The sequence below is a fragment of the Dermacentor albipictus genome, chromosome 7 (genome assembly GCF_038994185.2).
Source record: "Dermacentor albipictus isolate Rhodes 1998 colony chromosome 7, USDA_Dalb.pri_finalv2, whole genome shotgun sequence".
NCBI lineage: Eukaryota > Metazoa > Arthropoda > Arachnida > Ixodida > Ixodidae > Dermacentor > Dermacentor albipictus.
The window spans coordinates 34,276,395-34,288,455 of record NC_091827.1 but is presented as its reverse complement, the minus strand read 5'-3'; the positions used below and the strand labels follow the sequence as shown (position 1 = coordinate 34,288,455).

General features: G+C 47.4%; 1 protein-coding gene across 5 annotated transcripts in view; it reads right to left on the bottom strand.

The window, feature by feature from the left end:
• Positions 1-7,016: 7,016 nt before the first annotated feature.
• puf (ubiquitinyl hydrolase 1 puf) overlaps positions 7,017-12,061 on the bottom strand; it is a 115,543-nt gene continuing 110,498 nt past the window's right edge. For all 5 annotated transcript variants that reach the window (XM_070521856.1, XM_070521857.1, XM_070521858.1 and 2 more), the window contains 2 exons: positions 10,500-10,650; positions 7,017-8,770 (listed from right to left, as the gene is read on the bottom strand). In XM_070521856.1, the coding sequence (XP_070377957.1) occupies positions 8,571-8,770; positions 10,500-10,650 (351 nt within the window). In that variant the 3' untranslated portion in view covers positions 7,017-8,570. The remainder of the gene's footprint in view (positions 8,771-10,499; positions 10,651-12,061) is intronic.

Genomic DNA, 12,061 nt, shown 5'->3' with positions numbered 1-12,061 from the left:
ACTATTCGGATAAATCTCGAGATTTATGTTGACGGATGGCCTCCGAAATGCCTACAAAACCACGATCCGATTTCGAGGCAACTCCTACCCAAATCCGGTGCCTCAAAATCGGATCGTGGTACTGTAGGCATTTCGGAGGCCATGCGTCAACTCCGTTGAAGTTTGCCATGTTCGCTACTGGACTGCGGGCCTAAGGAGTAAAAAGTACACTGTAGGGGGAGTACGAGACGTCGCCAAAATGGAGTACAATTTGTGACAAGCAGCTACTCCCAAATAAGGGGAATTGTCAGCACTTCGCTATTTTAGAGCAGGATGCATTTTCAAAGTATTCGTCCGCGGGGATCCGATCGTTCCAAGATTCAGTTGCTATTTGCACTCTGTAACGATGAGGTGTTTCCATTAAGAATGAACGGCCCCGTAAGCCCTTGAACAACGCGAAGAGGGACGCCGAATTTTTCAGTCGACAATAATATGCCCGTGACGTGCGAATTCGAACCTAACACATGAACGTGACACATATCACGTAACACGTAAAAGTATTGCTTTCACGCTGAACATTTAATTAGTTAAGCGTGAATGGTTAGCCACTACCGGCTCCTATATGATTACTTGGGTGTTTCCATTCTTATTGCCGTGGGTGCGGTACAGACATTGCGTGTCTCTCGTGGGGCCTAGCTAATTGCTCGTGCAGGCACGTTCTAATATTCTATAGACTCAGGCTGTGCCCTAAGCTCCCTCGTAAGGAATTCGAACGACTGCATGTGAGCCCTTCTGATAAGTGAACGATGAACAAGAAGGAGTGTATGTCATCCGGTGGAGTATTTTCTTACCCTGTTATCAACTTGTTTATTTGCAACAAAATCTCCTATAGTAGCCGGTACCCTGGACCGTGATTCCACCCTATAGACCTCCAGCTAAGTTTCTCGATTTCGTCGGACGAACTAATCTGCCGCCGTCAGGCTTTGCATGAAGGTCACAGCGAGAGGTTGGTGAATCAATTACGACGACATCTGACGCTGAAAGCACAAGGTCGCAGGATCGATTGCCGGTCGCAGCAAGTAAATCAAGATGACCCGAAGACAGTATATACCTCATTGCGCACAGGCGATTGCAAGTCATCCCGAGATAATGTTTCAGCAGGAGTCTGCTCGACAAATGCTCCCTCACTGAAGCGTGACCCGCCGTGGTTGCTCAGTGGCTATGGTGTTGGGCTGCTGAGCACGAGGTCGCGGGATCGAATCCCGGCCACGACGGCCGCATTTCGACGGGGGCAAAAACACCCGTGTACTTAGATTTAGGTGCACGTTAAAGAACCCCAGGTGGTCGAAATTTCCGGAGTTCTCCACTATGCGGCGTGCCTCATAATCAGAAAGTGGTTTTGGCACGTAAAACCCCATTTTTATTTTTCACTGCAGCGTGCAAAAAAATAATCATCCCTTCTGGAACAGCGAACAACAGGCAAGCTATACGATTGCGTGACGTCACGAATGAAGATGTGGTAAATCACTAGTAAACGTATTTTACGGATTCACTAAATGAGCAAGTGGTGGAAACCTTTTTCGCTCAATGACGAGAATCTCTCTCAAGATTATTGCCGTCCTGGTGCGAAGCTGCTATAGCAAAGTGCTAACAGCAGCGACCGACAGCGACGGGGCTTTATTGGTTCGATCGACCGACAACTGGTGGGTGACGCAAGAACGCACGCCGCCTCATTCGCTTTCATTTGGCTCGGGTTCCAAGGACGCGCCTAAAATTGCGCCGTCGCCCGGCGAACTCGACAGCGATGTTGGTCGCTGCGGAGGAAACGAAATAAAAAACAAAAACGACCAAAAGCGCTCAGCGTTTGTAAACGCCATTATGTTACTTTCTTCCTTCTCCTTTTTTTCTATTTGCACGCGCTCTGTAAAACTCAACAAAGCAGCAGCTTTAGCTTTGGGCCGTTACAGACGTGTCACCGAAGTATATAAAACACATGGCGGACACAAAGCGAAGAGTATGGCTTTTCGCGGAGAGTCGGCTTGCGAATTAAAGCTGTCTGCTGGACGTGCATGCTCCCCCTCCCTACAGCTTATTTCCTTCCTCCACGATTTGAACAGTCATATATAATTCAGGCTCCAAACCGCACACTCGTTCCTGCACTGTACTTTAAAAAAAGAAAAAAAAACTGACTACTGAGCGCTTTCTCGCCGCAGTATACAACATTATGCGCACACACACACACACACACACACACACACACACACACACACACACACACACACACACACACACACACACACACACACACACACACACACACACACACACACACACACACACACACACACACACACACACACACACACACACACACACACACACATATATATATATCCCTTATTTGCCAAATGCCTTATTTGCCCCACGAAGCGCAAAATCCGGCGAGCGTCCGGCGTTAAGAGGAAGCTTTAGCTCGGGCCCCACTTCGACGCGGCCTATTCAAATACAAGTAAAACGCAAAAACGTTTTTCTGAGATAGCCCCTGGGCCGATTTTAATGAAATTTGTTGCATTTGAGAGAGAAAGTTAAATTCTAGTGACTGTCGAAAGCGGAATTTCGATTTAGGGCTTGAATGTTGTTAAAAACAGGTCGCGAGATTCGAACCCGCGACCTCCCGCTGTCGAGGCTAGGGAGGTCGCCGGTTCGAATCTCGCGGCCGCCGGTGACCCACCGGTTCGCCGCAATAGATTTAGATTATGGGGTTTTACGTGCCAAAAGCACTTTCTGATTATGAGGCACGCCGCAGTGGAGGACTCCCGGAAATTTCGACCACCTGGGGTTCGTTAACGTGCACCTAAATCTAAGCACACGGGTGTTTTCGCCCCCATCGAAATGCGGCCGCCGTGGCCGGGATTCGATCCCGCGACGTCGTGCTCAGCAGCCTAACACCATAGCCACTGAGCAACCGCGGCGGGTTCGCCGCAATGGGAACAAGCGTCCCCCGGCCTGGCACTTGGCTTCCTCGGGGGTGAAACGAGCTTGGGAAAAGGAGCCCGCGCCTGAAGGCCCGTCGAAACACTCGCGACCACAACGCCGACCGATTCTCGGGGGGAAGGAAGGAAGGGTCGAGCTCCATGGCGCACGACGACGGATACGATACACATCCCACGCACTGTGCGAGTCGGTCTAGACTAAGGGAAATTGCGGTGAGCCAGCAAGACGAAACAGCGCATTTCGACAAGAGGTATGCGCAGCGGATTTCGGCAAAGAACGTACACATGACGTACACGTCCCGAAAGGAGAGGGGGTTAACCGAGGGTCCCGATTTTTATTAGTCATATCATGGTTGTGGGTTCGGTTCCCACCTGCGGCAAGTTGTTTTTTCATCCACTTTAATTTCCATTAATTCATCGCTTCTTTATTTCATTCATTAGGCACAAGTAATTTCCCCTATGTTGTCCTTGGTGTCAGTGTCTGTTGGCTTCTCATGATACGTCCCGAAAGTGACAGCCCAGGCGGCGGCTGGATGAATAGATTAATGCTACGAGCGCGGCCTTTGAAACGGGGCAGTGGGTTGCGCCACCAAGCTCCTTTTTTTCTAATTTCACCTAATGTCTTACCCATCTTTCTTTAATTTTTGGGACAGACGAAAAATTCCCAGCATCAAACTCTCTGAACCATTATTGAAAACTTTGCTTTATTGCGATAGCAATTATATGGGCACTCGCCGCGCATATATTGCTGCCGTCGGCGTCGCAGTCGCCGTGGTGTTCCGATAAAGTCCAAGGGCGATAACATCGTTGCCGCGTGCCGTATGCTGCGTGTGTGAGAGAAACTTACGAGAGTCACTCGACGATCGCGTCTGAATCTCGCGCGGACAAGGGAGGAAACAGGGGAGGAGGCGCGCCGTCTTCAGTCGCGGGTAGGGAGCGTTCTACTGCGGCGACTGCTGCATATGGCGTGGGCCCAATCTAGAAAGTGATCTGCAGCATGCGTTGGGGACGTGCTGATAGCTTCGTCTGCGCTGTTTTCGCTGCTTAGTTCACCTTGAAGCAAGAGAAATCACGAAGGACGGTTTCTCCACACGGTCGGTGGTGGGAAAAACGTCGCGCGCGGTAGAAATGCAATTTATTTTTAAAATTTGTTTTCCGTTTTTCGCACGATCTTCCGACGTGTATATTATGTGGGGAAATATTAGAAAGGAATTTGTAGTAGAAGTTGAAAAGAAAATCTACTTTCTTTTAGTGTACTGTCGATCTGGTCGCAAGTCGTTGTTTTGGGAGACGCCATCGCACCGCGAAACTCGCGGCTTTCCGTTGCCGCAACCTCGGTTCCGTTGCAAAGAGGAGAGATCGGAACTTCGAGTGGACGCGTCGCATCATTTCGCGAGCAAAATATAAAGGTAAGGAAAAAAAGGCGAGAAAGACAAATGCATCAGATCCAAGGAGGCGGAATCGATATACAGCGATCTGCGCGAGTGAATGAAGCACATAAGGCAGCATCGCCATACGTGCGTAGCGCAATTCGAATCCATTCTAAGAGCCGGAAGCGCTTACTTCCTCGTTACCGCGTAGCCGCGAATGCAAGCTTTCTGGTTCTTTATTTTCTCCCCCCCCGCACTACTGGCGCCGCCGCTGCCGCGGAAGCGAGCGGCCAGCGGCGTGCGTGATCCGCTGCGAATGGTTGGCCTATTCGGCAAGGGAGCGTGCCAGGCCGCTGGCACGGTCACGAAACCCGGCTCGCAGCAAGTGCTCCTATTGGTTGAAGTAGATTCGAATCGCTGGCATACGCTTCGCGCGCATTCACAGAGCGGCAAGCTGCGCATTTCTTTGCTCCAGAGAAGTTGAGCGATCTCAGTAGCTAGGCTGCATCGTTGGCTCGCGTCTTTCTTTAATGCGCCCAATAGGCAAAAATTGTTTAATGAAGCCTTCAAAATGACTTGGTCATACTGAAAAAAAAAGTTGCACTGTTTCGCCTGACTGGCCAAGCATTGATTACGATAGCAAGTTATTTGACAGCTATACGAAGTAAGGTTAGTCGTTCTATCAGCTGCATAAACTGCTGTAAGCATTCACTTACCAACTAAATTAACAAGCATGGTGTCATCACGCGCGCATAGGCTTACACTGACACACATCACTCGATAACCGTGGACACCCGTTGTCAGAACGGTGCCGGGATGAACAGCGGCAGCAGCGGCGAGCGAATTCCCCTTCGCGTTCCTTCTCGCTTCAACGCGAACTAGCCGCGCGAGAACACAGTGCACACGAAGCCATCAGCTATCTCCGATCGGCTAACCTTCGAACCCAGCGCAGATCGCCTCCAAGATGGGACGCGGGCGGCCGCGCTCATGCAGCTGCCGCAGCTGGAGGGACATGCGCACTAACCTTCCTCCCTCTACTTTCATTCCCTACCCCCTGTGCAGCGCGGTTGAGGTGTCCTCTGCTGAGAGACAGTTACTGCGCTGCACTTTACCCCAACCTTTCCTACCCATCATCAAGAATCTCCTTCTCTCCTCCTTCAGCCCCTGCCCCCCATCATAGCGCACGCACCTCTCTCCGCTTCCCGGGTACCTTGGCTACGCGACCGCCGAACCATCGCGAAATAACGGCGACGCGAGAAGCAATTTTCCAAAGATTGCGGGCATCGCGAGCGCCTGACGGTGACCCGATGCGTGGTGACGCCACTCTCCGCCAGAGGAAAGAATGGCGCTGTCTGCAAACGAGGCTGGGGGCCATATTGGTTGTGAACGCGAGTAATACGCCGTGGCCACAGAAACGCGTCGCTCAGCTCGTGTTCAGAAGGCTCCGAGCTGTGTCGAGGTCATGGCTTTCAACCCGGCAGCTGCAACAACAGTTCCACGGGGGTGAAACTCAAGAACGCTTGTATACTTAGATTTAGGTGCACGTTAAGATACCCGCCATGTGGTCAAAATTAATCCGGGGACTCCCACTACGATATGACCCATGATTAGATCGTGGTTTTGGCACGCAATAACTTTTTATGCGAAGCATATTACGAGGGCTCAACCCAGCTCCTCAGGCGCGGCGGTGTCGCCTTGAAACCACGTGACACCGTGACGTCACGACAGAGGAGAGGTGGCTTTGGCTCAACTCTTGCAAGATGGGCTGGGTGGGAATCGAACCAGGGTCTCCGGAGTGTGAGACGGAGACGCTACCACTGAGCCACAAGTACGATGCTTCAAAGCGGTACAAAAGCGCCTCTAGTGAATGCGGTGTTGCCTTAGAAACGAGCTGTTTCTAAGGCTCAGGCGTGCGTCGCTTGCTCAGGCGCACATTTCGTTGCCGCGCCGAACGCTGCGTTGCTCGACGCTCACCGCGTCCAATGCGGGGCGTCCAAGGCTAAGCAGAGTAACGCACGAGTTGTTTCTTCGTCTAGCCGAACCAAATATAGCCAAGCAACAGCAGTTCACCAAGCTAAACAGTGGCTCAACAACTAAAATAAAGGCTAGTATGCTTCGCATCCTGGGCTTAACCTTACCTAAGCCACAGCCATTTTTTTTTTAGGTCTGCAGTGCCTTCCACAAAAGTACATCCCATTTTGTGACGCAATAGGATCTCCTCGATACAATGCTACGTCGAATCATGATGCGCACCCGTCTTTCCTGTATAAGTGCTGCATTATTTTTAATGTGTAAGCACTCTTTGGCGAATACCCCGGCAATTTTGTCAGCAAAATCGTGTTTGTAACGTGAAAAGTGCGACACCTTAACCATAGGGATACATAGTGCTTCATAGAAAATGCAAGGGGGAGCCTATAGTAGGGATGGAGCAATTGAATTTTGGAAACAAACGCAAAAGAGCAGAGTCAAAGAATGCTAACGCATTTGTAGGAAATTCTCAGAATTTCTGTATAAATTTTTTTAGATGTTTCTTTAGTCTTTGTTGCACCTCCTGCTATGTATGAAACTGAGTATAATGCAGCTTAAGCTACTCGTCTGTTTAGTGTCTCCCAGATGTCTCATAAAAAATACAGCCCATTACAACAAAATTAATGTAACAATCAGGCCGGTAGGGTTCAGGTGGAGTGAGAATTTTTTTTTATTTTGAGCATGACTCTGAAAGTAGAGGAGGACCTAGTATTCACAGCCACTATGGTACATAACGGCCAGGAACACGTAAATGCAGCTGGCAGTTTTCACGAGAACAGAGATGATAATAAAGAAAAAGAAAAAAAGCTGGCTTCATAAGGTCAGAAGTGAACGACGGATCCCTTTGCCTCCATCGAATGAAGAGAAAAATAATAAAAGGTGGTTTTGAAGAGTACTTTCGATGATATATTAAAAAAAAAAGTGCTTCCCGCCTACACAGGGTGTGGATGTTGGTTGGCAGCAGTTGTGTACTGCGATTACAATGACATGCACGTTTCTCTCTGTGTAGCCCTCAATGAAGAAAAACGAAATGAACAGTTGCCTCTAAGAAATTCCGCCAAAGTAGAAGAAATTGGGGCACAAAATAACTCCCAAAGTCACACACATGCACACACGCCTTGCCAGACACCGCTAACAAACACTTCTTTTCTGTCTTTCAAGATCAGCGAGTCGCGTATACATACATGGCAATAAATAACACAGACAGGGATGAAAAAAAAGGGTGTCTTTCTTGCAAGGCCAAATTTATGTTGCCGATTTCTTTCTCTCTCTCCTTTCCAACCCAGCAAACACGTGTCGTGCTGCTGGTCGACTGGAAAGCTCGATGACTGTCGGCAATGCCGACTGCCCCAAGCGCTGCCGGCTTCAGGCTGGCGCCATTCGTAAAAGGAGTAAACTGTGCCTTGCACTCCCGGACAAACGAAATATAAAACTAAATGTACAAGCCAAGCAAACGCTATGCTCTGGCAAACTCCTCTCCTTCTTCATTCCTTCTTCTCGGGTTGAAAACGCCCACCACCGATCTGCATCGCGTGAAGCAAAATGTTGTTGTGGGTTGGTCTGATGAAATGAATATATGCAAAGTTGCAGGTTTCCAGAGAAGACGAGCATGAGATGCAGGGAAAAAGAAAAACGAAAGAAGTGTATGCACAGAGAGACCTTTACAGCTCAGACATCAAATAAAAAAAAAACGGAGGAAAGAAACAACAACTGAGCGCAAAAGAATGAAAAACAGTGGTAAGCAAGCTTTCACCCAAGACTAAAGTATCACAGCTGAAGTGTCGTGTGGCAAAAAATTCTCTCTCAAAACTGGCGGCTGCCATGGTAGGCGGCGAGGATATCTTCAGATTTATGAAATAAATTGGGAGTGGGTCTGTGGCGGGGAACTGTTGCACCAACCCCGCATTCCTCTACACCGTGGGTAGCGCACCGCACGCTGCCACGTTTGTTGGGAGTGAACCCAGGAAAACCAGCAGCAGCAGCAATGGGCAGGTCGACGTCGCTGCCTCTGCCGTCGTCGAGGTGGCAGCAGGGAGACCCAACACTCACCGATAAGTGTAGTAATAGCTCTCTTTCCTTCCGTAGACTCAATTTTCTAGCCTTCCCCTTATGACTGCTGAAAGCTCACTGCCTTATGCTGGCCACTCGGCATTTCCAAAATAAAATGAAAAAAAAAACAGCCAGACTAGAGGAGAAGATGCTAGGAAGAGGCTGAGGACTGTTCCCCGCTGGGTAGCAGCTTGAGAAGGGCTTGGATCGTCTCGAGCAACGGACGCAGCAGGTCCACCTCGCTCGGTGCCGGAGGCGGAGGTGGCTCCGGCGGAGAACGCGGGCCGGTTGGTCTTTCCTCGTCTACAGGTGGAGTCCTGGGCTTCTTTGCAGGTGGACTCTCGGGATGAGCTACGAGGCAAAGCAATCACCAGAAAGAGGTCAGAATTTTACCGGATGTTTGCATGAATTCTGCAATTTCGCAATGCGACTCCGTGTTCTGTCGTACTTTTTATGTGCACTATCACGATTATAATGTTGCATTCTCACTATTGCATAATGCTTGTTATGTATTCCACTTGTACACTAGTTATGCACTGTAAATGTGCATACTCCTTTTGGAGGTTGCCCTGATGGTTTTTCCTTGGGACCTCCTCCTGTAAAGCTTCCGATGATGTAGACTTTGGGTCCTTTCTTTTTGAGTATTATATATAAGATTTGGGGGTGGGGTTAAAAAAAAGAAGACCTGTTGGGGATTTCGTCCTTGTCTGTTGTCCTCCGTTACTGATCCCCGGTATCAGCACTCCTAACAATATTAGTGCAATATCCAATATTAGTGCAATATCGACTAGACGAATCCCCCGCCCTTCTCTGATAGTGGAATAAACATCTTCTCAACATTACAGTTACTGCTTGCAATGTCAGTGAACGAGCAACATCAGCACTGCATTAATTCGCTTTCTCATGCATTATCGCCGTTTACATGTATGTGACATGTGGGAAATGTGATGCAATGCACTATTGTCATAGTCACAAAAAATACAGCAACTGAAAAAAGTACAATCTTTTGTTTACTTAACGCCAGCACGCGCTCTATATATTATCTTTTTGCGTATACCTGTTTCCACTTTGAGCCTTAAGCGAAACCAAAGCACCTACAACAATCATATTATTATTATTATCAATATGATACAACTTGATACAACTTACAAAAGGTGGGCAGCATTCATTAGTATTGGCTATTTGGCTTTCTCTCTTCCTTTAGGCTTATTATCATTTATGAAACGGCTATGTTCAAAGAGAAATCAGGTTGAACAGAATTTTCGTCAATTTTGTTCTAGATGCAAAAATTGGGGAATTATTAAGTTTCACCCGAAAACGAAGGACCCTACGTATATTGCATTAATTTACTTCAAATAAAGTCCTTCAAATCCTTCGAACGATGCGACTTGTAGATACTGCAACATAATGTACAACTGCGAGCCAGAAGTCAAGGCCCACGGAATCTTCCAAAGTGAGTTGCAGGGACAAAAAGGTGCTCAGCAGGCAGTATTCCCGTGTTCTGTCAACACCCAATACAACTTAAGCAAAGCTTGCCTACCCCCAAAATGTCCTTACATCTGGTTGGACCATCAACTGACTGGACACTTCAAGGAAACAAGACACACAATGCACTAACTACTTATATGCTGCTTTCATACTTACGTTGAACTAATCGTAAGCATTGCGCACCCGTATTCAAAATTCTTACAGGAAGGGGTTTGTAAACTATTTTGGAATGCCGGATGGCTTACACATAGTCAAGACATTCAGAAACCTCTAATTAATACTGACTGCAACGTGCACTTAGCATCCTAACTGAACAGGGAGCAAATGTGTGCGTTCAGTTGAGGCTGGGTTGCAAATCACTTTCAAGAAAATTCAGAAGTGCAAGTGGGGCAAACAAGCATACGGTGCAGAAAGTGTTACGGAAGATTGCTCTACAATGTTTACTGCACGAAGAGAACCTCCTATGTGCTCTTTTATGAACCGACAATAGCACTGAAGATCAGTGAAGATCTGGCCAAAATTGGTACTGCGAAATCGCAGAAAGCAAAGAGTGCAGGAAAGCTGAGAGTGGTGAGCATCCCAAGAGCCTCACCTTCACTTTCACCTTTTCCCGTCTCTTTCTCAGCATTGGACAGGGCATCCTTGCAATGGCCTTCCAGTGAGCGCAAGTAGTCAGCCAAGCCAAGACAGGCTGGTGCTATGCCCTCGTGTACCGAAAGCACAAGAAGGACTGCACGAAGGTCCTATATAAAAATAAAGAAAGGGGGAGAGAGAGGAATAAAGAAAGATCATTTCAATGAAGCGCCTGCTCAGACTTCCTCAATAACAGGTATGCACTAAAACCTTGTTCATTCGGATTTCAAGGGACCGAACAAAAATGTCAGAATTAAACGTGTGTCAAATTATCAAGTGAATTAAGAAAACAATAAACAAATGTTTACTATATCAACATGGCTTTATTTAGTGAAGAAATCTGCAACACCAATTTCTATTTCACACAAAATTAGCCCAATAGCAGCAATTCTGATCATCTCATGACTGATAAGTGCTCACAGTGATGAAGGACTTGCAATGTTCTTTGCAATATTGCCCCGGTATTGGACCCATGTCATCATCAGAGTGGACATGCTATTCGCTACTGTGCACACATCCCCATTTAGTTTTCCGCCAGCGACCCTGTTGGCAACAGATTGTCCACTGTAATGTAGCCAGCAGGCTCAATGTCAGCATGCGAGATGTGGTAGAATCGCTTTTCATCCTCGATGGCATCAGCTGTGTTTGTGACATTGTGCCCACCTCGCACTGAATCAAAATGAAACGAAGCTACTGCTCACCATGACCACAGCACAGGAATTCGTGGTCGCTATCGATGTGATCCCATCATTATGAAATGATCACATAAAATAAATCACGTATGGTGACCAAGCAGTCCTGTGTGGCAGTAAACACACTATAAAGGCGCAAAGCATTTCTTTCATTCCAATATGGTTTTCGCTGATGATTATGGTAATGCGGACTCCACCGCTTTGTTTCAGTTGCATGCTTGTGCCGTTTTTTTTTTTCCTTCTTATTTTCTCATTGCACATTTGTGGCACTGGGCCATCCTGACTAACAGATAGGTGGCCAAAGATATCCATATTGAGTTTCATACCATTAAATAATAAATGTGTTTGCCAAGACCAGAGACCAAGTCATAATTCTTCTGAATTAATGAGACTCTACCATAGTAGGAGCTAACTCAACTTTGTCAAGACTAGCACAAACGTATAGGAATTGCTGATGGCCTTTAAAAGCTTCAGAAAAAAAAAAAAAAGTTTTTCACATCTAAGGACACCTTCCTTTGTGACTGTTTTCCAATTTATTCTCTTGATTTATGCAAATTTTATTCTCCTGATGAATCTTGCAACAACAGCTTGATGCATGGCGGTGCCGTTTATCAGTACCTACTATGGACTACAGCAGTCATAAATTCTGGTCATACAGTGCTCGTAAATTGCCATGCAAGCTTTCTGTCTGTTCACACTCCTGTAGAGTTCCCTTGTTCGACTAGTGCCCCTGTCAGGACAGCATGAACTTGATGCTAACTTAAAAGCTTATTGAATGAAACAGTTTTCAAAGATAGCCTTGCGTACTTACGATCAGCTTTTTTTTAAC